General features: G+C 54.0%; 3 protein-coding genes across 5 annotated transcripts in view; 1 reads left to right on the forward strand and 2 right to left on the reverse strand.

Moving 5' to 3' along the window:
• The first annotated feature begins 237 nt into the window (after nucleotides 1-237).
• On the forward strand, nucleotides 238-9,910 carry LOC120615471 (uncharacterized). Its single transcript, XM_039878555.1, is given in 4 exon segments — nucleotides 238-820; nucleotides 823-872; nucleotides 9,565-9,632; nucleotides 9,634-9,910. Coding segments are annotated over 4 exon segments (753 nt in total). The 5' UTR covers nucleotides 238-462.
• Nucleotides 9,911-11,566: 1,656 nt separating this feature from the next.
• KHSRP (KH-type splicing regulatory protein) lies at nucleotides 11,567-23,059 on the reverse strand. Of its 3 annotated transcripts, none has more exons than XM_039878495.1 (20): nucleotides 22,682-22,939; nucleotides 20,955-21,051; nucleotides 20,268-20,306; nucleotides 19,886-19,925; nucleotides 18,975-19,024; nucleotides 18,620-18,691; nucleotides 17,690-17,747; nucleotides 17,270-17,444; nucleotides 16,982-17,080; nucleotides 16,517-16,615; nucleotides 16,302-16,404; nucleotides 15,548-15,648; nucleotides 15,310-15,454; nucleotides 15,073-15,233; nucleotides 14,875-14,984; nucleotides 14,392-14,480; nucleotides 14,095-14,295; nucleotides 13,918-13,995; nucleotides 13,479-13,639; nucleotides 11,567-12,396 (listed from the first exon to the last, which is right to left on the reverse strand). In XM_039878495.1, the coding sequence occupies exons 1-20, from the start codon at nucleotides 22,937-22,939 to the stop codon at nucleotides 12,388-12,390; spliced, it is 2,145 nt and encodes a 714-aa protein (XP_039734429.1). In that variant the 3' UTR covers nucleotides 11,567-12,387. The 3 variants fall into 3 exon arrangements, with proteins under 3 accessions (XP_039734429.1, XP_039734427.1, XP_039734430.1); XM_039878496.1 differs by lacking the exon at nucleotides 11,567-12,396 and having other exon boundaries at nucleotides 13,362-13,639; nucleotides 22,682-22,784; nucleotides 22,914-23,059; XM_039878493.1 differs by having other exon boundaries at nucleotides 11,567-13,639.
• A 1,146-nt stretch (nucleotides 23,060-24,205) lies between these two features.
• Nucleotides 24,206-24,716, reverse strand: part of SLC25A41 (solute carrier family 25 member 41) — a 5,273-nt gene continuing 4,762 nt past the window's right edge. Inside the window, exon 6 of the mRNA XM_039878556.1 lies at nucleotides 24,206-24,680. Within this exon, the coding sequence (XP_039734490.1) occupies nucleotides 24,508-24,680 (173 nt within the window). The 3' untranslated portion in view covers nucleotides 24,206-24,507. The remainder of the gene's footprint in view (nucleotides 24,681-24,716) is intronic.

Genomic DNA, 24,716 nt, shown 5'->3' on the forward strand with positions numbered 1-24,716 from the left:
AGCACCCCATAGGTGTGTCTGGTAGTCATGGACATTCACTTATTCCTCACACTCTACTGTATGTGAGGAACTGTGAACTTCTAGAAATACAGGGACAAGAGAGACAGAAATAGTCCTTGCCCTTGTCTGTCTGGCAGGCAAACAGGAACAAGTAAACAGGCTGATCACGACCATTGCTGTGGCAGAAAATTGGGTTCTGACCAGGGAATGATGATGGGTGAGCTGTGACCCGAAGGCACTGGAGCAGGGATTTCCCAGATGGAGGGAATAGTGGGGGTGGGGAGGGATGAGCTTGGCAAGTTCAAGGGACAGAAAGGAGGCCAGGAGGCTGCCGGGCTGGACCAGAGTGAGAGAAGGGGACAGTGGTATGCGATGAGTCTGGGGCATGGGCCAGTCCCTGTCCCTGTCCCTGTCGCTGTCTGAGCTCGAGTTTCCTAACTTGTAAAATGGGATGATAGAGAGATGCTGCGGGCCAGGGGCCCAGCCTGCTCAGGCTTCCATCCTCAGCCACGGAACCCACGCTACACCTGGACACGCACCCTCAGATGCCGCCCTAGGGCAAAAGTGGGTATGCCAGCAGACCCGTGTCCAGGGTCACCCCGAGGACATGCACTAAGCTGTGGACACAATCATATAGGCACCAGCCCCTCTCCCTCCTTCCCTGGGCACCGCAGACATCCTCAAGTCCCCCTGATCATCTTCATGATGGCCGGCCCAGGCTGTAGCAAAGAGACACAGTGCAAGAACATGGCAACCAAGTATGGCTTCTGCCTTGTGGGGCTGGGCCAGCTGCTGAGGCAGGAGGCCCAAAGCAGCACCCAGCAGGCTGGGCGATCCAGGATATCATGCTACAGGGGCTCCTGGTGCCCACGGTGAGAGCTCGTGACTACACCGGCAGAGGGAAGAAGGGGGCACATTGGGACCAACTTCCTGGAGAGGCCCCATGGAAGTCGATATGACTGGAAGGCTGCAGCTCCTCACCGGCCACCGTTTTGTTGCCGTGAGCCTGTGTCCTCATCTGTAAAATGGGAGAGCAGCTGGACCCACAGCAAGTGTGCAGTGAGGTTTGGATGACATCATTCGTATAAAGCACTTGGCAGAGTTCCTGGCACTTAAGCAGCACTCAATAAAATTAGTTAATATTTATTCTTTTCGTGACCTTGGGCACGTATAGCATTGGCCCCTTCTGCACCTGCTTCCTTTCCCACAAAATGAAGGTCACCCCACTACCTACCTGTAGGGTGGCTGTGACGAGCAAACGAGACCCAGTCAGCCTGCCCAGTAAACCATCTCCATGCCCACTTCTCAAAAGTGCTTGCAGAGGCCCCGGGGCACTGGGGCAGACGCAGGATCTTAGGTGCTGGGTGGGGCAGGTGTTCCCTGAATTCACCAGAGGTCCAGGCTGAGAAAGAGACCTGCTAAGGTGACTCCAGAGGTCACCCGCCCACCCCTTTCTTTCCCAGGGTATCATCCTAGATATGATCAGTGACAACATGCCGTCCTGCCCAGAGAGCCTGGGCTTCCTCATCCATGGCTTTCCCCGGGAGCTGACGCAGACCAAGGAGTTCAAGAGCATTGTGAGTGACCCAGAAGCGTGTGAGGGTGTGAGGCGTGAAGCCATCCTTCCCCCCGCACCTCGATGGAGATTAAAAGGGGTGAAACTCAAGGGAGAGGAGGCAACCAGAGGGAAATGGAGTTTTGTACTATCAAGGGACAGTCAGGTTGTTGGAAGCTGCTAGAATCCGGGTGAAGAGCTAGAGAGCTCTCTGAGGGCAGGGACGAAGCCATTTTAATTTCTCCCTGCACAGTCCCACTGAGTGGCAGAGTGGGTGTTGCAGCATCTCTGAGCCCTAAGGTTGGAACACAGTTCCTCATTCGTCTTTTCCCTCACCTGTCCCCAAATAGAACAGACTCTGTCCTCGGGCATTCAAGAGGCAGACTCAGTCCCTGCTCTTAGGATGCCGGTAGACAGCAACATGTGACACGTAAAACAGAAAAGTCGGGTAGCAGTAAGTGCAGTGAAGACAGAGTGACGTCTGGAGGGACACTGTTTCAGTGTGGGTGGTTCAGGTGGCCCCTTGAAGTGGGGACATTGGAGAGCTGAGCGATGGAGGAGCTGGCGGTGCTGGGCGAACTGGAGTGAATTTCCTCAGGTGATTTTCACAGGTGGGCAAGCTGACTTTATGAGAAGGCCCATCCAGGCACCTGGACGGTGAGGGCTGGAGTATTTGGAAATGACTGAGCAGGAGAGAAACTGAGGCAGACTGTAGGCCTATAGGCTTTTCTGGAACTTGCTGGATTCCAGTTGAAATGCCTTCGGAGAAGTCTGGGCAGGAACGACACAGAGGTGGCCGGCCCGGGACGGCTGTGCGCGGGCGGGCAGGGCCCTGCCCTTGTTCTCACCTGCATCGAAGCAGTGCTGGTGGGCTCGTCGTGACGAGGTAACGGGCTTCCTCCCCTGGCCTGGCAGCTCCCCGGGCAAAGGCCGCGCCCACAGACCTCTCTGCCCTCGATGGCCCTGGGCTGGCGCCTGCCCCAGAGGAAGTGCCCAGTCACAAATGCCTGGAGTCCCTGAATGGCCTCCACAGGTGGCTGTGAAGTCCCAAGAGAGGCCGCAGGTTCCCAGCCCTGGGCCCCATTCCATCCTCGATCTGTTCGGTTTTCACTCTAGAGTGTTTAACCCTTTTTAAATTTAAATTAGTGGCCCACTTTCAAAAATCAGGAGACGCCACATCAAAACTCCAGCTTCTCTTGAAAACTGCCTGACCCTGCGACGCGGGGGCTGCATGTCCCCTGGGAACAGCCCAGCATTGCTCTCCGCGCTCTGCGCAGGTAACCGATCTTCCGGAACGTCTCAGAAGAATGTTTCTTGCACTGCGAGCATCCTGCTTTCTCAGAGGGACCAGAGAGCTCGCCTGGGGTCACGTAGTTAAGGCAGCGGGGGCAGGACTGTCTGTTCAGAGTCTGACCTGCCCCCGGCGGGCAGCGCGACAGGTGGGGACGCAGGAAGCCCCTCCAGAAAGCACTCTGCTCAAGGGGCAGTGGGGAGGACCAGACGAGGCATGCAGGTCCAATTACTGTGATCAAGTTGGAATCAAATGCCCAGGGTTAGGAGGCCCATTTATCTGGGTTGAAATTTCTCCCAAAGTGTCACCTGCACTGTGGGACAAAAGATGATTTAAAGTAAGCACATATTTTTAAAAACTTTTTATTAATTCCAGCCTCACAGGACATTGCCAAAGTGGTAGAGGGGGCCCACTGCGCCCTTCACCCAGCTTCCCCCCGAGGCAATGGCGTATCGGGCCATCAGTCAGTATCAAAGCCAGGCTGTTAGCATTGCTATGAATCTGTTTCGCAGGTACCTCTACGGCAGGGGACAATCACATCCTTTACCAAGGTGCTGTCGTTGCCTTAAAAAAAAAATTAAGCAGAAAAAGGAAGTTGATAGAATTCAAAGTCGAAAACAGTGCCGGCAGCGGAAGGCGAAAGAACGTTTACCCCGCAAAACCCCGGGCAGGCTCTGAAGCGTGGGGGTGACCGGAGGCACCCACGTCACAGTCACCGTCCTCAGCAGGAGACGGAAGGCTCATGCTGCACTCAGCGGAGTAGCCAGCAAGGAAGTCCTTGGAATTTTGATGCCCGATTTCAAACACGGACAGAATCGGAACGGTCTAAGGACCCCCACATACCCGGCGCAAAGCACTGTGGTTCTGGCCACACTGGCTTCGTCTGTGCCCATACGTCTGGTCATAACTGCCGTGTGTGAGTTTGGAAGCCCATCCCGGCCCCCGTTATGGGCGGATCACCGAAATGACTGCTGTGAACCCCTGGGGACCCTCTGATGCCCAGTCCGCATGCGCATTTCCCATGTCTGAAAAACGTCTCTGACTTCCAGCCGTTTAGGAATAAAACCAGGTCTCTCCTCAGCCAGGCAGGCCGTCCGTCCTTCCCGCTGGCTGCCCCTGACCCACTGAAGTCTGGGGCAGGCACCCCGTCCCGCGTCTCGTCCGAAGTTGCCCTGGTGCTTCCTTCCTTATGGCCCTATGCGCCTTGTCGCATTCTATCCCTCCTTTGCTATGTACCCTGAAAGTTAACTATAGACGTACCTAGATTCAGGGTCAATATGTTTCACGTTTTTGTTTTTTTAAATCCACAAATATTGCAGCATATATTTTCTAAAAAATGACTTGCAACGTCGCAACACTTCTGTGATCACATCTTCATGTCATCAGATCCATATTCAAATTTCCATGGGCCTCTCAAAACCTTCTTTCCGCGGCTGTTTTCGCGGCCGCAGTGCCTCTGACGCCCCTCGCCCACGGGTCCCCTCGCCTCACCGTCACTTTTGTTTTCTTGCACTTGTCATCAAACGAGCCTCGGTTCTCCTTATTTCACAGTGCGGCTTTTGCTGCTTGCCGATTTTCCGTGTCGCTATTCACCATTCCTGTCTCTCCGTTTCCTTTCAGGGGGTGGGGTGTCTAGAGTCTGGCCCACGGCTCGGACTGGTTTTCCAAGCAGGCTTCACAGGTGCTGACGCGACCTACTATCAGGTGGCGTGCGATGCGCAGCTGTCCCCGCTGGTCAGCTGGTCTTTGACTGTGTTGAAACGTGAGAGGGTTCAGGTCCCTGAATGTTCGCCAGGGCCCTGGAGGCGGGCCTGAGAGAGTGGGAAAAGCAGGGTGCGCGCTGTGCTTGCTAAGTCCTTTCCCTGGCCACTCCGACGCAGGCAGGGCGATGTCCTCTGTTCCGTGATGGGCCGCGCCCTCTCCTTGGTGCTATAGGAAGCAGAGTTGAGTTCAGCGCAGAGCTCTGCAGTTGGACATTTTTTTTTTTTTGTATTGTATTATTTGTGAGGCTTCAAGCCTGGCCTTCCACTCTTAGGTCTCAGGCAGAGGCTGAATTGTGTCCCCCCACCCGACTCCACATGTTGAGGTCCTAACTCCCAGAATGTGACTATGTGGAGACAAGATCTTTAAAGAGACGATTATATTAGTGGCGGTCATTAAGGTGGTCACTAATCCAATCTGACGGGTGTCTCTGTAGGAGGAGGTCCGGGACACAGACACGCAGACAGGGGAGACGGCCATCCACACACTGGGAGCGAGGCCTCGGGAGAGACCAACCCTGCCGACATATTGATTTTGGATTTCCAGTCTGCAGGAAGGTGACGAAGTAGAATTTCTGTTGAGTCGCCCAACCTGCGGTACTTCGTGGTAGCAGCCTAAACACAGCACGGCTTAAAATGCCCGTCAGCCTCTTCTCTCATACCTTTCTTTTATGGTCATGTTTTTCCACATAGATTAGCTGGAATTCTTCCCTAAAGAAATTTCCTTCCTCACTGAGGGCTACTTGGTTATCCTGAAATGCAGTTCCTACCAGGTGGGATAAATGTGTCACTCCTTCTCTTTAATGGCCAATTTTCAGACCAAGGAGTTGGTGTCCTAGTTACCTCCAATGGTGACAATGAGGTTCATTATTTTGTATTCCTTTGTTCTATTATCATTTTGAACTCATGGGTCCTCCTTTATTTATGTCTGTTGTAAATGTGTGTCAATCGAGTACCGTCTTTTTTTTTGTTGGTGGTGCTCAAGTTGTCACATCTTTGGCCAAGAGGGACCCTTTCACACTGTCGCTTGTGTTCTTTTTGACAAAGGATGAAAGTTATTTTAAAATTGATTTCTGACACAAGACTTCCCGCCCCCATCTTTCGCATTTTCTGCCCAGTCCTGGAACCGGCCGTCTCTCCAACGAGCTCTTTTCCAGTGGTGTCCAATCTGGGTGTCAGAGGGACTCACGGCACTGGGTTGTCATGGTTTCTAGGCTTTTCCAGGAGACAGAGGAAACACACGCTTTTGAAAGGAAAAAAATAATCAGAAGTCCATACCGATATTTCTGCCTCACAATCGGCATCAGCGTTTCTACTCTTATCTCTTTCCTTAAAAATTTGGGTTCCTAAAGCCATTAACGTACTCACTTGCATAATCCCACTAGATGCAAAACAGCTTCCGAATGATATACTAACATCAATGGCCCAGGATAAAACCACCGAAGGACGTTTACTGTTTCTCTGCAGCTATGGTTTTCCTTTTATCTTACTATGGACGTGCTATAAAATACCGAGTTGCCTGAGAAAACTTTCTATGTAGTTGCGGCATTGACACACAGTTGGGTACGTTCATCTCAGTTTGATTTTTGATATTTAGGGATTGCCACGTGAAAAGGTATGTTTGGAGTGAGCGTGTTTCCACTCGTCCCTGTCCGCCCCCCACCCCAAATGTGCCCCCCACCTCCCACTGGTTTTTGGTTTTCTTTCTGGGGTTTCTTTCTGCAAATATAAAGGTTTGTGGGGGGGCATGTCCCTCCTGCTCACACAAAAACTGACATTCTATACATACTTGTCTTCACTTTTTAACTTTATAATAAACTCTGATGACCTCGTATCAGTATCGAGGTGTTCCACGTTACTTTTTACAATTAGTATTCCACTGGGTGGCAACGCCACTGTTTATTCAGCTGCTCTCCCATGGACGTGGAGTTGTTGGACAACTTAATAACAGACTGACAATAAGGTGTTTGCAATCCTCCGCCAGTACAAACTAACCTTTGCATGCCATTTCACAGTTTTGCTAATATCTTTAGGGTAAGTTCTTAGGAGTGAGTTGCTGGATTTAAGAGATGCGTAGATCATTTTGCTACGTATCACCTCACTCTTCATTCCACAGTGCCACCAGCAATGGGTAAAAATGCCCATTTCCACACAGCCACACCAAGGATGCTGCCAACCATCTGGATGTCTGTCAGCCTGAGGTGTGAAACGGTATTTTGGCATCACTCACTCTTACCGAGGTTGAGCATCTTTTCCGAAGTGTAAGGTTCATTTCTTCTGTGTCCTCTTCTCTCTTTTGCTTTTTTTCCCCTAACAGATTGTTGGTCTTCTTGATTTCCAGGAACTCTTTACATATGTTAAGGTTATCAGCCCTTTGTGATATGGTTGCAAAGATTTCCCCATTCCCAATTTGTCAGTTATCTTTTGACTGCTTTATTCTTTTGCCATGCAAAAGTTTAAAACTTTTCATCAAATTCCAACATCTTGTTATTTCTTCTTGATTTTGAGGTTCCGCCCCTCCCCCACCCCAATTCTAGGTTTATAAGGGAATTCTCCCATGGTTTACTTAGTGCCTGGGTGATCTTATTTCTTACATTTGTATCTCTGATCCATTTGGAACTTATCGTTTTTAGAGGTAAGGCTTCAGTTTGATCTTTTTCCAAACTGTGATCCAGTTGTCCCACCATCATTTGGTTAAAAGTCTCTCCTTTCTCCACTGATTTGAGATGCCGTTCTAGCCACATACCAGCTTTCCAAATTCACTTGAGTCTATTTCTGTTCCAGGGGTCTGTCTGTCCTCTTTGTGCACAGCTGTTTTAGTTATGGCAGCTTATTAGGTTTTACTATCTGGTAGGGTTGAAAGCCTCCTCCCCGACCCCAACCACCCATTACTTTCCTTTGCCCAGGTTCTCCCCACCATTCCTGCTTGTTTTTGTACATGAATGTTAGAAGCGACCCAATTAAAAAAAAAAAAAATCACATTTGGGTCACATTAAAATCATCAGCTAATTTAAAAACTCTCCGCTCCTTTATACTGTTGAGTCTTTCTATCCAAGAACATCATCTCTTCCTTTTGTTCCAAGTCTCCTTTGAGTCACCTGGGAATGTTTTATTCAAGTTTTCTTTAAAGATTTTTCTTAAGACTTCGCACAATTTTAGAAAAAATTCGCCTATTTTTCATCTTTTATTTTTGTTGTTGTAAATAGGGCCTTCTTTTCTAACTGGTGACTTTGTGTACAAGTTGGCTTTGACTTCTGTATGTTAATGCTACATTCTGTTACTTTATCAAATTCTCTTAAGTCTATGCTAGTTTGTTGATTTTGAGTTTTCTAGAAATAGAATCACATCATCTGCAGACGTGGCTTTACCTACTTTCCAATTTCAGATTTCTCAAATCGCTTTCTCTCACTGCCTTGGTGAATCCTGTCATACCTTACCAAGTCACAGTGGCAAGAGTGGGCAACTTTGCCTTGTCCCCGACTTTAGTGGGAAAGCGAGTTTCCATTACGTAATTAATACACTGGCTGAGGATAATTTTATCAATTCCTTTTTTTAAAAGTCCAGAACGCACGCTGAATTTTCAACGGCCTTTTCTGTGTTTATGAGGATAATCGTGACTTTTTGATATTAATAAATTGTATCGAACCATCCTTGCTTTCCTGGAATGAATACCACTTGGTTGAGATTGTTTTTAAATGTGCTGTCGGATTCCATTTTACAAGCAAAATCTGGAGGAACTAAGAGGTGGAGCTTCCAGTGGGTAGCCGTCGTGAGCTGGGACGGTCTCCCTGAGCCGGGCCAGTCAGGGAGAGCAACCAGTGGAGTGGGCAGTGACGAGCTGGACGAGTGAAGACTCCTTAACCCATTCCCTGTTTGCTCTGCGAATGCTTGCCAGCATTTGCAGCTGCAGCGCTTACCCCGAGATAACTCGTAGATTACGGTCCTGACCTCGCGCCCAAAGTTTGGCACGAAATATCTCGCTTTCATTATCATTTTTCACATAACTGTAGTATATCGATAGCCTTTGGAAACAAATGGCATCATTCTGTTTATAGCATTGTTTTTAGTAGTGGTATTTCCACTTACAAAACATAGTAGTTCTCAATCGCTGAAAATGTCAAATCCTAGAAAATGTAGCGTCCCGACGTGATGTTAACATCGTTCTCAGTTGTCAGCCGAAGAGTCATTTGACGAATCCAATGTATGCACACATTTCTGTCACGTTAGGATCAGAGACAAGTTCTGTGTCTTAGAATGACTCCAAGCACAGTTTTTGTATTTTATTTTCATGTTGAAAACCGGTCATATTTGTTTCAGCCTCAAAGAGTGTGTTTATGTAAAATGATCACTGGCAGTGAGCTGCACTTTTTTTTTTCTAAACGGGATATGGGTTAAACCTATTTTAAAAAGCATATTTCAATGAAATGCCCATTAACGAGGACTAGTTAGGTAAATTACGGTACATCCGTACAGCAGAGTACCACACAGCAGTTACAAAGAATCAAGGATCTCCTAACGTGCCTGGATGGAATCATTTCCAGTGATACAGTGAATAAAAATCAAGGGCAAATATGTGTTTTCACCGTTTGTATATAAAAAAGGAAAAATATCAGAACAGGACTTATTTCTACATCGTACGACTTAAAAACAGCTCCAGAAGGAGACACAAGAAACAGAACACTTGGTCGCCTCCAGGACGGGCGAGACTGGGCGCTGACAGCCAGGGGCTCTTCACTCTTTCCTGTTGTTGGCTGGCTGGCTTGAGCTCTGCTGATATCCTACTAATCCAAAAATAAATGTTAAGGCGAAAACTTGGAACCAGAAAAATAAAAAGGACCCAGGGGGCCCCATTATTCTTCACCGGCCCATACAATCCTGGATTCCTGATCTCGGGGGGTGCACAAGGGCCCGCCGAGCCCACCCTTTTTTTTCACCCGGCCCCTTTCCTGGGTGCCTAGGTGGGCTGGGCCCCCAACGTCGTCATCCTGTTTGACTGCTCTATGGAGACGATGGTCAGGAGAGCATTGGTGGGGCCAAGAGGAGCCCTGGGCAGACTGCGAGCCGGCCGTCCACTAGCGCCCACGGACACACGAAAGCCTGTGCGAGCCCGTCCTGACCTCTACCAGCAGAGGGTCCTGCCCCGAGACGCGAGTGTGCCCGGCTGGCTGCTCCCCGCCCTGGCCCCCAGGGGAGCACAGCTCCAGCTTCAACAGCACCGGTGGCACTGTGGCACGGCCTCTCGGGGCCGGTGACCCACCGTGGGTGCCGGGGACTTCCATCCTCTCCGCTAGGCAGTTCCGGTGAAGGCTGTGGCCTCCCAGCTGTGATGCCTAAGACGTAATGGCAGTGACTGGCTCCCACACTGCAAAATTAAACACTTAGAACATAGCTATAAAACGTAAGATCACGACAGCTGGCCGACCACAGCGCAACTCCGATCCGGCCATACAGATTCTCAAGGTGGCAAGCAGGGATCGCAATTTTCGAAGTGACTCACGTCATCCGTGGTCACAAAGATAGGGAACTCTGGTGATGTTCCCACCCCCCGACTGACGGTGGAACGTGAGATGAGGCTACAGAGAGGCACAGCAGCGCCTGTGGACGAGCTCTGACCAGGGAGGACACGACGGGAGGCCCCCTCCCTGCGGGACACGTGCCAGGCTCGGCCTGGCCTTTGCTGACTACACCCCTCCTCCCTCACTGCCCCGCAGCTCCAGACGCTGCCCGGCTTCAGAGGCCATGAGTGGTTTCCCCATGCTGAGGCGGAGGTCAACCCCGCTGTGACTCAGAACCAACCCCGCTTGCTCCCCCTCCTCTAGATCTTGGCAGAAGCAGCTCCAGAAAACATTTTTGCTAAGTGCTGCTCTGTCGTCGAAAGCCTGCAGTAGACAGGAGGGGCTGGGGGCCGACTGCCCGCACAGAGCTCAAAAGGGGTGCAGCACCTGTGGAGTAAGGCGTCTGGGGAGCCCAGGGCTCTAAGCTGACTGCTCACACGTCCCTAGAGCGACATGTCCCTTCCTGGCCCACAGTGCCACAAGGTGGGCTGACTGGGGCTGCCAATGAACACTCCATTAGGGGCAGGTTCCTAACAAAGGTGCGAGGTCGCAGGGCTGTGGGAAGCCCCACCTAGAAATGGCACCGTTGCGGGCTCCCACTCAGTGCTGCCATTGCAGCCCGTGGGCCTGGGCATCCGGACTCTCAATGCAAAACCCAACTTAAGCATTGCTATTCAACCGTAATTCTAAAAGGAACACTCCCGCCATGCAGTATGCCTCAAGATGACCCCTCAGTCTACTCTCCCATCTCCTGTCCTCATCCTTCAGAGGCCACGGCTTGTCGCCCAGCACCGCAACTGGCAGCATTTCTTTGAATAGGGCAGGTCTGCACCGTGGGGCTAACGAGCTAGGCCACACAGCTAGGCGCGCAGTGAGGCCGGCCCAGCTCCCGCGAGACAGCTCCACCGTGTGGCAGGCTGCATCCATAGGAACGCCCGTCCTCAGGGATCATCCCAGCTTCCCTGCTCCCCAAGTTCCCAGAGGGAAGAGCCTGGTGGGGGGAGACTGCACCTCGGGGACGTGGCCTGCCCCTCCCTGCTAGGCAAAACCAGAGGGCCGGTACCCCACTCTCCCTGCAAGGCAAAACCAGAGGGCCAGTACCCCACTCTCATTGGTCAAGCTTCGCTCCTCTACAAACACAACTGCGGCCAGCACGCAGTTTTAGACAAAAAGCACTTTATTTAACCAAAAAAAAAAAAACGAGGTGTTATATGAAAGCACAACGCACCTGCAGAAAACTATTTTCTCTTATAATTGTTTTCTTAAAAAAAAAAAAGAAAAAACACAACACAAAGCTTGTAATTTCCAATCACCGTTATCAGGCTTTTACATCTATGAAGAACACATCTGTTTCAAAACTCTGGGGGAGGGGACAGAGACAGAGACGGCACCCGGCAGACGTGGGGAGGTTTTGTTATCATTTATTTGTGAAGTTAAAAACGAGCGATAAAAAGTAAAAACTGCCATACAATTTTTTTTTTTTGTTTTGTTCTCAATTTGTTTCAGTTTCAATGTCCTCTTGAACAGATGAAACACTGACAGACCAGTCCTGGGGGGGGGGGGGGTGGAAGTAGCGGGAAAGAGGCGAGGGAAGCCGAGCTAGGGCGGAAGGAGGAGCGAGAGGAGGAGCAGAGAGGCCAGGGGCTGGGGGCGGGGCGGGGCGGTTTGTCCTGCAATATCAACACCTGGTCCAAGGAATGTTCCAACTCTAACTAAAAAAAAGAAATAGCAAGAGTGACTTTTTTTCCTTTTTAAAAGTTTATTTTAAAAACATGAAGAGGGCCAAGGATGGCAGGGAGAAAATGAATTGCTTTCCCCTGAAAGAAGCAGTTTCAGAAAGACTGGGGCGGGGGGGCGGGCATAGAGATTTATATATATATCTATATAATTTTATAGGTTGTTTTGCTTTTTGTGTTTTTTTATTTAAAAAAAACTTTTTTTTTGGCAGAGATTTAGTTCTCGCTATCTTCTATGGCTGGCTCAACATGAAGGATCCCAATTTTGAAAGAAAAAAGCATGTGAGACACACAGAATGAGCGAGAGTGAGAGAGCCAGGCACTGACCTCCGAGCCACTCACAGAGAGGGCCCCCCGCCCCCCATGGTAGCCACCGCTCTCACCAAATGGAAAAACAACCGAAAAACAAAATAAAGCCCCCAAACGAAACAAAATGGAAAAATAATAATAAAAGAATTTTCACAGATGAAGAAGTTCACATTCATTCGATTCATTGAGCCTGCGGAGAGGGAAGAGATAGGAATCGGTCACTACGGGGAGGGGAGGCGGGGGCGGGAGACTGGGGGACAGTGGCGAGGAGGGGGCCAGGAAGCCCCTCTCCTGAGCCGGTGCCTAGCAAGATGTGTCTGTAACTGTCTAGTCAAGTGCTCCTGGGACACGGCTCAAGCCAGACTGGCTCCTTGGTGGAAGAGGAGGAGAAAAGACACAGAGGCGAGGGAGAGAGAAGCAGGGCCGAGAGCGCGAGCGAGCGGGAGGGAGGGAGCGCAGAGCAGAGGAGAGCAGAGGGCGTTCGGGGTCTGGAGGGAGGAGGCGGGCGGCTCCCGGCGCATCACAACATGAACAATCTCAGAGATCACGGTGTCCCCACAACACCCCTGTGAGGTAGGTTGGAAGGTGGCAGCGATCATCATGCCCACTTCACAGACAAGACCGGGACACACGGTTGGGCGCCGGAGCAGAGGCCGAGCCCGGGCGGAGCAGGTGGCGGGGGGCCCCAGGGCCGGTCCCCTTGGCAGGCTCTCCGAGTCCCCACCGGAGCCGGGGCGGCCCCGCACTGGGGCCGCCTGCAACACACACACAGTCACTTAGGCACGGGGTGGGCGGGGGCGGGGGCAGACCGTGGGTTTAAAAATAAAAAATAGAACAAAAACCAAAAAAGTAATGCAGAGAGGGGAAAAATTATCCGTTTTCTTCCCAAGTGGCCAGATTTCGAGTGAGTTAGCAGCCAGGATGGTGACCAACGTGTCGGCGGCCGGCCTGTCCCCACCCCCAGGACTACCCACCAGTTCAACAGTTCCACCTTTTATCTGTCTCGCGCTCTCCCCAGCATCACGACAGCGTTACACAGGAACAAGCGGGCCGGCGGAGGGAGGCCTCTTCTTTAACCTCTGGACCCAGCGCACACTTCCCCCAGCTCGTGGGGACTCCCGGAGACCTCCGGCCACATGGCCCCCGCTGCAGGCATCAAGGACACACCCCGCAGGGGAAGGGATTTCCGGCGCTACCCACTAAGGCAGGATGGACGGTGGCCGGGGGTTGGAAGGAAAAAGGAGGAGGAGGAGGGTGGCAATTCCCACTTGCCTGCTGCTGTCCCTGCTGTGTGGGTGGAGGCTGGGGGCCGCCAGGACCTGGAGTCTGTCCGTAGTAAGCGGCTTGCTGTCTGTAATATTCGGCCCAAGCAGCGCTGTAGTCTGGCTGGGAGCCTGGGGGCGCTCCCGGACCCCCTCCAGTGGCCACTTGAGCTGTGGGGGAAGAGAGAGTGAGTGTGGCTGGGCACAAGAACGGACCTGGCCCTGCCCTGCCCCAGGCCCCACCGCCTCAGCTGCTTAAAAATAAAGAAGCATAGTCGACATACAACATTACATCCACTTCGGCAAACAACAGCTATTTACCATTTATATTTCTTACGGTGTGATCACACTGAGTCTGGTCACCACCTGTCCCCGTACAAAGCTACCGGGCTGATGCCACATCCCCGTGTGCACAATACTTCCCACGGATCCCCCTCTGTCCAGCTCACCCTGCTTCTTGTAGTACTCCTCCCAGGCCTTTGTGTAGTCCTGCTGCGGAGGGGCGCCAGGCTGCTGGGGCTGCTGGCCTGCAGGACACAAGCCCCAAAAGGTTAGAGGACAGCACGGGGACCGGGTCGCACTCCCGCCCCTCTGCCTCGTGCCCCCGAGGCGGCTGGCACACTCACCGATCTTCTTGTAATACTCTTCCCAGGCTTTCGTGTAGTCTGACTGGCCAGTGGGCGGGGGCTGAGGGGGCTCGCCCTGTGCGGGCGGGGCCGCGGGGGCAGGGGCGGGGCCGGGCACCGGGCCTGGGGGCTGCTGGTAGTAGTGTGAGTAGTAGGCGGCCCAGGCTGCGTTCGGGTCTGCGGCAGCTGCGGCGGCTTTATCTGTAGGAGGAGGGCAGCTGCAGGATGAGGGGGCGACAGAAAGCCAGCCCCATACCCAGACGACCAGCTGCCCCTCCAGTGGGCAGCCTTACTTACTTGGGTCATGAGGAGCAGGCGGCTGCCACTGGGGGTAGGTATTGCCCCAGCCCTGGGGTGGGTACTGGTGAGGAGGGGGTCCCCCAGCACTGCAGGATGAGAAAGGGGACACTCATGAGCCGGGGCCACTCGAGGGGGCAGGGAAGGCTGGCGGGAAGGGGGCGCAGGCCAGGTGGAAGTGTGAGATGACTGACAAGGTGGAGGACCCAGGCTGGTAGACCTTGCTTGGAAAGCAAAGTCCCCAAAGCTCAACACGCATGGGTTTATGTATGGAGTGGGGAACAAGGTCGACACCTACGGTATCTTGTGAAAAATGGGGTCTGTAAAACGGAGGGCTGGGCTGGACTGAGTTTGGGTGCCCGAACAGCGCTTCTGAAAGGTGGGCCTGGACCTCTTGTTGGTAATGGCAGTGACAATGGAGCTTGTCACTCTTCTTGCCAGCAATAACGACCCGTGTGTCCCAAAGCTAAGAGAAATACTCACTGAGGGGGAGCCCCTGGCGGCCCCTGATTGAAGGGCCCGGGATTGAAGGGCCCCATGGGGCCAGCTGGGCCTGGTCCCCCCGGGCCTGGTCCAACTGGGCAGAGGGGACCCTGGAAGGAGGAGAATGGGACAAGGTCAGTGAAAGGGGAGCCGAGCCAGGAGCCAGGCCCTGGTCTCCAGAACCCTCCCTGAGCGCACCTCGATCTTCTCTTCGATGAGCTGCTTGGCGTGGTCGATCTGCTGGGGCGAGCCCCGGATGACGAACAGTTTGAAGTTGGGGTCCCCGTTGGGTGGCAGCTGCCTGGAGATCTCTACAAAGGCGCCTGTCTGCTGGTTTATGGCTTTCACATTCTCGCCACCTGCAGTGCACACAGGCAGTGAAGGGCAGGCGGGCGGGAGTGGGTGAGGGATGAAACACAGGGGAGGCCTACTCACCTCGGCCGATGACCAGCCCACACTTGTGCGTGGGGATGGAGAAGGTCATCTCCCCGCCAGGAGGGCCCCAGTTGCCTTGGCCCCTGCCTCGGCCTCGGCCCCCAGGAGGCATGCCAGGACCCCCCGGAGGGCCTGGGGGACCACTCTGCAAGACAAGGAGGAGGTAGAGAATGCATGCAGGAAGCCGGCCGGTCCCGTCTGCCCCCAATGGCCTCCTCGCCTGGCCTGTGCCACCTACCCGGAGGCTCTGGAGGAGGTCGTTGATAATCCGCGCTGCGTGCTCGCACCGGTCTGGGGGCCCCATTATGTGAGCTATCTTCTCAGGACCTGTCCCATCGTCTGAGGCCAGCAAACAGAGCAAAGACATACATTTAAAAGAAAAGCGTTAACTCCAAATCACTACCTCGAGGCGCTATGGCAAGCTGGGTGTCTGAAACACCTCAGACTGTGTCTCTCGCCGCACTCCGTGTATTCAGGAGTGAGGAAAGAGGCAGCGAGTCCACGTCCCCGAAAAAGGAAAACTCAACAACTGGGCGGAGCTGTGGCTGAGGCTTCTTTCTACAACTGGAACCCTCAGAAATACTGATGCTTCTGTAGAACTAAGAATAAATCTCTGAAAAGCAACAGAACGGTCTCCACAGACCTACCCGCAGAGGCTCTCCGGGCCTAGTAGGAGTCCTGAGCTGGGGTACTGATCTGACTCAGCCCAGAGAACCCAGGCTGCCTTGCTGAGTGAGCTCACCGGTAGGGGAGAGGAAAGGGGTAGATGCGATAGGAGGAAAACATGCTCTTTGAACCTGGAAAGTCTGCCTATCACCAACTTTTTCATGAGCTGTCCCAAGAGGAGGGAGACAAAGTCTAGGAATAACAACGCACCACGAAGTGGCTCAGCAAGCTAACCACGGTGCCCAACTGCCCAAAATGGACCCTACCCTCAAGGTGATCTTAAAAGGACAAGACTGGCCGATACAACCCCACGGCTTGGCCCTGACCTTGTTTAAACTGGATTCGCACGCCAGCATCATTCTGGATCTTCTTGATCATCTCTCCGCTCCGGCCAATAACCACACCGACAGAATGCCTAGGCACTGGGACCTGAGGGTGGGAGAGAGGCGGAGGATCAGCTGGGTTCCAGCCCTGGCCATGAGGAGCATCCCCACCCACACCTCATGGCCCTCCTTCCTGGGGAGAAGGCTTGCACACTCACATCGATGCCCCCGCCAATCCGGGATCCATACTCGTTCCGGTCCCCAAAGCCGCCCTGGTCACGTTCCCGGAGAATATCCATCACCATCTCACAGGCTTGCTGCAAACACACGGGGGCATGGTGCACACAGCAAGCGCTGCTGCCCAACCGCACCCACTAACTAGCCTCCTGCCAACCGCAGAGTCATGGGCCTAAGCAAGGACTGACACACAGGGACTGAACCCATCACGTCACCCTGAGCAGCGAGCACGGCCAGCACCCCCGTTTTCCAGGTTAGAAAACAGGTGCAGCGTCTGGACCACGTTTACGCAGGAACGCTGGGAAGGGGTTCGGCACGAGACGACGCATCCTGGACTGACCTCACGGCCAGCGTTCTCGAACCTCTCCGCTCTCATGTGAATCATCGGCCCACCCACCAGGCTCCTGCTTCTCCAAACCCCACCACCCCCCGCAGGGTGCGCTCACTTGCACTTTGTAAGGATCCCCAATGATGCGAAGGGGTTTGTCCACATTCGTATTCTGGGAACCATCTTGAATTAGTATCATCTTCACTCCAGCTCGTTCCTTTAAAACCAACGCTGACTGTCAGTGTGGGGCTTTCAAAGACCCTTCTGGGGACTAGTGTACTCGGGGTGGGGGTTCCACGATGAGAAAGCACATGAGACTGGAAAAGCCACTGAGCTTGTTCCGAGGAAGGCATAGAAGGGAAACTTCCTGGGTGGGAGGAGCCTTCTGTCCCCACCCACCCCTCACCTGCAGCTGCTTAATGGTCTCCCCGCCCTTGCCAATGACCAGGCCGGCCTTCCCCGCGGGGATCATGATCTCCTGCACCGTGCCATTCTGGCCCCCATTGGCGTTGTCGTGGAACTGTCCCGGGGGACCCCCACGACCCCGAGAGACGATGTCATCCAGCATCATCTTCGCTTTCCTGGGAAGGGGAAGAACATGGTGCCATCACTCGAAAAGGGTACTGCCTTGGCACATGCCCCCACCCACACATCAAAGGGAAGGAGGTGACTCAAAGACGTGTGTCTGACGGAACACGAGGAACAAAGCAGAGTCTCTGGGGCTGGGGTGCAAGGACACAGTGTAGGAATCACCCCCAACTTTCAAAGGGATGGAGCGGGCTTCTACCTGGTCCCACCACAATGACAGGCTCAACCAGGCACTTACTGAACAGATTCTGGGGCTCCTGTCAAGGACACACTGCGCTCAGGGAGGCCACCACTGTCTGGAAAGGAGAGGAGATAGGGTCAATGCATTCCTGGGTCTGTGGCCCCCGAACAGGTCTGCAGTGGAGATGAGAAAGCTTCCAGAACAATCAAAAGCCACTTCTGCCACCTCTAGCAGCAGCCTGACAAATCAATTTACCTCCCCTAAGCAGCTGGGAGGCTGTTCTATGCAAGGCCAAGGTCAGAAAGCTTAAGTCCTATGATGTACACTTGAAAATTACATAACTGTATTAACCAATGTTACTCCAATAAACTTAATTAAAAAAAGAAAGCTAAAATCCAATAAGGGAGTCAGAGCTTTTAGAGAATAAGATGAGGTGGAAGGAGAGGCAGACTCTAGAAGGTCCAAACTGTGGGCCACTCCTGCCAGCAGTAACGATCACATGTGCACCCTGCAGTCAACTAACTCCACCCCGCGAGAACAAGCCCTCGGAAACGCCAGCAAAGCGGGCACCTGCACGCGAGCGAGCAGAACTGCGGTTAAAACTCAGACCTGACCGCAACGTTATCCTTCCTCGCCCGCCTCCCGTACTCCTGCTCGCTTTCCACTAGGGGTGGAGTTTAGGTGGCAACTTAATGTAATGGTTTGCAGCAAGTCAGGAACGAGGCCCTGTGTTCGAGTCTAGACCTTCTCCCTCAGCCCTCCCCACAACAGTGTACGAAAGAAAACGGAAGCTGCAGCCCCACCTGGAGGAGCTGGACTGGTGGAGACAGTACACGAACATGGCACTCAGTAAACCAACGATAAAGCAAGCGAACACCAGCCCGCCCCACATCCGCCCAGGCGAGGCAGAGGTTAGGAGGGTACCGAAGCGCAGAAAGCCCAGCCCCAGGCCAGCCCCCATCCGGCACCAATCTGGCTCACTCGTACCTGGAGAGATCTGGACTTTGCAGCCTGAATCCTGCTGGATTTTGTTAATCTGTTCGCCTCCTCTGCCAATGACTTAGGTGGAGACAGAAAGAAAAAAGCCGAAATTGATGGAAGGAACCAGCACTGAGGAGACTGGGTGGAGGGGATCCCCAGCCCTGCTGATGGTGGTGGCGGTGGGGGGAACAGTAGCCATGTCGAGAGCTTTACTGTGCTCCCCGCCCAGAGGGAACAGGTGAGAGCAGAATATGGGAAGCCCTTTCAGACCAAAGGCTTCTGGGCTGGCAGGGGCTCCCAAGACACTGTCCCCAAGAGGGGGAGATAATGAGTGCTCCCGACCACAGTGACCCACACTCACTCAGTCCCACCATGCCGTCTGGGACCCTGTACTCCTCTGTCATTGAAGTCCTGCCAAGAGACAACGAACGTCAGTCTCAAAAGGGGAAGCGGCAGAGGAGGGAAGGAAAAGTCGGAGGGTGTCCCTGGAGAAAAGGCCCCTCGATGCTTCTGGCTTCTGACTCCGCTTCTTACGATGGGACCAAGACACCACGAGCCTGAGCAGAATCTAACGGCACAGGGCTGGGGCTCCCTCTTCCCACAGCAGGTCACTCCACCTCTTGAGGCCTCAGTCTCCCCGCCTGGGCCATGAGGTGCTTGTTCCGGGGCAGCGTGGCCCTCGGAGAGAGAGAGAGCACTTGGACACCTTCCTAACACTCTGATAAAGTCATTCTATGTCTGTTGACATTTAAAAAAATTATCTCTTTTTTACTTCATTTCCCTAACATTTTTATTGTATTTTATGAAACTTCTGGCTCATTGCATAAAAAAAAAACAACAACATGGTCCTTCACAAAGGACTCTTGTCAGATTCACGGAAGTCATTCTATGGGGGCAAAAATGTGAGAAAGACCCACCCCCCCACCCGCTCCACCAGCTCTCAGCAACATGCATTTGCAGAAAACAGATGAGAAAACCAGCCTTTTCTAGGAAGACAGGTGTCTGCACTTCCGAGTGTCCCGCCCCAACGGAGGAAGCACCAGGGCGCAGGGACCACCCTTCTGTCCTTAAAGCTAACTGCCACAATGCTCTCCTCCCTCCAGCCCTGCACACAGGAACATACAGGATGAAGGTAGAGGTTTCTGCATCTTGGGCCACTCTGGTGGACCAATCCTAAACAGCGCGGCCCCCAGAGCCAGCTCTCCAAAGTCAGCAGGACAGACCACAGACAGCTGACAGACAAGGAAACGTGTTCTCCAAATCACGACTTACCTGGGAGGAGGATGGATGGGTCCAAGTTGAGAACTGATGGCTGCAGAGAGAAAACCCGAAGGAAAGATTGGCCTGGCTCCTCTCCGGGCCCCGGAACGCTACTGGCCCCAGGTGCTCTTGCCCACATGGGGGTGGCGAGCACCACTATTGCAGTCTGAACCCTCCTGAGCACTCGAGCACAACGGACCCTCCTCACAAGAGCACAGGCACTGGGTGTTTCTGCCTCAATTCCCGGGGCTCTCGGAACCCTAAAGCTCATGGACCACAGGAGATGAACACCTAGAGCCTCCCTAAAGGACGGGTGTGCTCAGTGCTCCTAGCTCCCGACTCCTAACAACCTCAAGACCCTGGAGCTGCCCTCTGCCTGCCCCAATAGACTTACAGTCTCCCTGAGAAGCCAGTTTCTTGCTCTCCGGTTGGTCTGTGAAAGACAGAGGATGTCAGATGCAGCGCCCTCCCACCCACAGCTGCCTCAAATCTGATGTTTGTACCACATGTCCTGGCAAACGATCTCCCCTTCTCCCACCCCCCAACATCAGAGCTGAGACAGGAGAGTAGCAGAGACAAACCCCAGAGGGGGACCAGACTTCATTAATCCCGCCACCAGCATTCAGTGTAAAAAAGCCCTTTATAACGGGGAAACAATGATGGTGGCCCCCAAGTCCTTCCAGCTTCAGACCAGACCTGTCTTGGGTGGGAGAGTCTCAGTTGAAAAGTCGGCTGGCCACCCAGTTGATCATTTTGGCTAATGTGGGTAATGCCACATGCCACAGGGTCAGCCACATTTTAGTTAGGTGGGGCCTCAATAAAGGTGCCAGCGTTTCCCCAGCCTACCAGAAGGGGAGGAATGATCTTGAGCGCTTACAGCCTGGGCCTAGCCACAGTCAACCTGCCTTGCTCTCAGCCACCTGATACTTCAGGATGGCGGCCCAACAAAAAGAACGAACAAAGCTGGAATTGCTGAGGTTTTAAAAGTCCGAACAGCAGGGCCCCCGCCCCACTTTGAACCACATTCAAACAAAGGCACCTCACTCTCTGCCCCCAGCCCTTCCTCCCAGCAAGTAGTTACCTCCATCTTCCAACTGCCTCTTTTGGCCCCCAAAACCAAAATCAGGAGTGCTGTTATTCACTGTTGTAGCAGCGTCGCCTCCAATTTTGGCTGCGATCTAGAAAATTGCAAGGATAAAAGAATTATCACCAAAAAACAAACCTCCATGGTGCTCAGATCGACTTCTCAGAACCTCTCTGGTTCTCCAGTCATGCTGTCTGGCTTGGGAGTGGCTTCCCCCTACTTTAGGGAAGAGCCTGTTGGTTCAGACATTCTAGGAGTTTTACCTGAAGTCTCAGTTCAACAGTTATCCGGGAATTCCAAAACTCCCTTTCTCGATGGGATTTGGGCCTAAATTGTGGCCAGACTAACTCACACTGATTTGTTCTATGGTAAAAGGAACAGAAGGGTAAAAGGTGAAAGGACTCTCTGTGCCACGGAGGGTCCCCATGTCCCCTCCATAAGGGAGGGCTGCAGAGAACCAGAAAGTGAGACTGCAGCCCAGTTCTGGTGCCTAAAAAACTAAAAGCACAACTTTCCTTTATCTCCCTCAACCTCAGAATCTTTGCATTTGAAGAACAAATCTAGGGAAGGTTTTGCTTCAAGACTTCTGAGATCTTCATTTGACCAAAAAAAAAAAAAAAAAAACCTCCTTTGGAACACGTTACAATTTAGCCATACGAAGAACAACTTCAAATAAATCCCAATCCAACAAACTCAACACCAGTCATGTTTGTGGAATTATTACAAGTCTCTCAAAGAAACACAAACCAAGAGCTAAGGATCTATCTTGACGTTTCTGTCAATTTTTTAACACTTTGAGCCAAAGCTCTTGGGCTGCCCAGATGGGGCCTTATTCAACCCCAACAGATACTACCAACTCCCCCAGTTATAGCTGCTTCTCAGGACAGTACAGTGGGCAAGCAGATCAAGGGCACATCAGAACACTATCCCCCTCCACAGGTGAGAAAGGTGAGAAAGCCAGACCACGCAGGGCGGGGACAAGGCCTACCTAACGGACCTCCCACCCTGCCCTGGAGGCATTGGGAGAAACCCGGTCGGCCGGAGTTTGCTTCCCGAAAGGGCGGCAAAATCCTCATGGTCTATGAGCCTCTTTCCCTCTAACCCCTGGGGAGGATACAAATGAAAGTGGGGAGGTAAGTCCCATCAGCATGTGACACCTTCATGTTGTCATCGAGACTCAAAACACTGGTGGGACCTTCCCGGCTTTCCCCCAAAGAGACAAACCATGTTTTGAAGCCACCGGAAGCATCAAGGCGGCCCCTATGCCCACCTTCCCCAATTCGCCTAAGTGCCTAGCCGCTCTGGAGGAAGGACTTTTTTCCCCCAAGATCTTTTCTTCCCGAGGAGTTGGGCTGAAACGGGGCTGGGCTGCAGGCACACAGGGCTCTTGCCCGAATGGGGAGCTTGGGGCGAAGCAAGACCTGTCCCCGGTAAGGTGGGCCCTTTCCTTCCAGGAGAGAGGAGCACATCTTCATGTGTCCTAAGGCGGGAAGGGGTCCCCAAAGTGAGTGGCCGCGCTCCGGGACCCCACAGACGCCTCTTCCCACTGCGGAGGATCATCCGCCCGGGACCCCGCTCGAAGCGCCAGGGGCGACCCAGGCGCACGCCCCCCGTGACCCCGCAGCGGCCCTGGCGCCACCCCCCCGCGACCCCGCGCGCGCGCGCGTGACCCCGCCCCCTCCCCCGCCGCGCGCGCGCCCCCCTCAGGCCCTCGGCCTCCTTACCTGGCGGGCCCGCTGCACGGCGTCGGCGAAGGCGTCCTTGCGGATCCCCGGGCCGCCCCCGCCGGGGGGCTGTGAAGGGCCCCCGGCTGCCCCCCCGCCCGGGCCGCCGCCGCCGGGGCCGCCGCCGCCCCGGTCCCCCGCGCCCGGCGGGCCCGGTGGAGGGCCTCCCCCGGCGCCCCCGGCTCCCCCGGACCCCCCGCCCCCGCCTGCGGGCGGCGGCGGCCCGGGTGGGGGTCCTCCCGTGCTGTAGTCCGACATGGCGCGGCGGGGCCGGGCCTGGCGCGGAGGCTGAAGCTGAGGAGGAGGCGGCGGCGGCGGCAGCGGCTCAACGCGGGAACAAGGCCTCGCTCCACACGGCCGCGGAGCACTCTGGGAACCCAGCGGCTGGGAAGACGATGGCGGGGAGAGGGACGCCCCCTCCCGCAGCCGGCGTGACGGACAACGCCGCCAGGCCAATGGGAGGCCGCCGCCGCTCCCCGGACACCAATCGCGGGCTCTGTAGGCAAGCGACCAATCGGACAGCCGCGAAAGACAGTGGGCGGGAGGCGCCGTGTAACTGACAGCTCTCGCAGCCAATGGCCTGCGGGCTCTCGGCTCTGGGCGGGCAAATCGAGGCGATCGAGAAGGCGGGAGGCCCAATGAAGCAGGAGTTCCAGAATCGCAGGGCGGCTTCAGAACCAGATTGACGGCTCCGAAGAGTCAAGTGGACAGGAAGGAGGAGCCTAGAAAAAGGCACCTTTGAACGAGCTGGGCAGGCTCCCAGTGAGATAGTCGTATACGTAAGCCAATGAGTACACGCGAAAGGCGGTTCTTGCAAAGATTGGCAGTCAATTTAATCCAATCCCTGACTAGTTCTGGGTGATGCGCTTGGGTTTGGACCCGATTGCTTTCCATGTTAACCAGAATCCTATTCTAGCCTTGACTTCTAAGCCAATGGCCGAGCAACAGGGGCGGGTGTTAGGTGACTGACACGGCTGCGGACAAACGGCAATGAAGTAAAGATGCCCAGTTTTGGTGGGAGCCAGTGGAAACGCAGCTGCATTGGGGCGGAGCCGGCCACCAGACGGAGAAGCGATTAGCGGGAACGAGAGTGAGTGGCAGCCGACGTAGTCAGTGGCGACCGGCTGCTGGAATAGAGGCCTGACGTCAGGTTTAGCGCCCCTGGAGCCTGGCTGGGGAGGCCAGGCGCGTGGCCTGCTTGAGGCCTTGGAGATCCGGTGCTTCCGGAGGTGAAATGGCCTTAGAGCAGGGGGAAACCCAGGGATCCCCTGGACTCCTTCTCCTCTCCACCAATGGATCTTCTCTTCCAGGACTCATGGAACCAGCTCACCTCTTGAACTCAAGGGTCTTGGGCCATTGGTTCCCTCCCAGGCCTGAGGGATCCCAGACTCTAATACACCCCACACTTGCTTCAACAACTCTCTCGGACCCAGGCATCGTCCAGGCTTCCAATTCAGGACAGAGGGGCCCAAGGTACCCAGCTCCTCTCTTGGACCCAAGTATGCAGGTCCCCAGCTTCCCTCCTGGACCCAGGTATCCCAGATATGTCTAACAGAAACCATCTCTTTATTCCTGGTTTGACTCCAAGTTCACCATTTTCGCCCTGGATCCAGAGCAGACAGACCACTATGAGCCAAACTGGAGTCCATACTAGTCACAGGCTGTACCCTGATGAAGGCTCCCCAGGCATCTTCTGACGCAGACCTCCAGTCTGCTTTTCTTGACAGAATCTGCACTGGGGCCCAAGCCTGGAGGGCTCGTTGAGGCCGGGGGACACTGGATCCTCCTGTCCATTTCTGCCCAGGGTGTGTCGCTTAGCTCACTGCCTACACACCCAGGGTCTTCTTCATGGCTTCGTATACCACATAGCTGATGCCAGCTGCTGGCAAAACCTTCAGTAACGTGGGGGTCATGCCTCGGTACAGCCCCGGCCAGCCCTGCTGGGCCAGGATCCGCCGGAAGACTTCGCTCATGGTGGGGTTCAAACCCTCCACGGTGTCTGTAGGGACAGGGGCAAGCTCAGGGCCTCGGTCAG

Source organism: Pteropus medius, unplaced genomic scaffold (assembly GCF_902729225.1).
Source record: "Pteropus medius unplaced genomic scaffold, Ma_sr-lr_union100, whole genome shotgun sequence".
Lineage (NCBI taxonomy): Eukaryota > Metazoa > Chordata > Mammalia > Chiroptera > Pteropodidae > Pteropus > Pteropus medius.

What these genes read in the sequence shown, in the direction of transcription:
- KHSRP (XM_039878493.1), bottom strand. Translation starts at nt 22,939, where the DNA reads ATGTCGGACTACAGCACGGGAGGACCCCCACCCGGGCCGCCGCCGCCC. An exon ending in GAGGCAGTTGGAAGATGGAG is followed by an intron (nt 20,307 to 20,954) that starts GTAACTACTTGC and finishes TGTCTTTCACAG; the next exon opens with ACCAACCGGAGAGCAAGAAA. An exon ending in CAAAGTCCAGATCTCTCCAG is followed by an intron (nt 17,748 to 18,619) that starts GTACGAGTGAGC and finishes TCTCCTTTCCAG; the next exon opens with ACAGTGGTGGCCTCCCTGAG.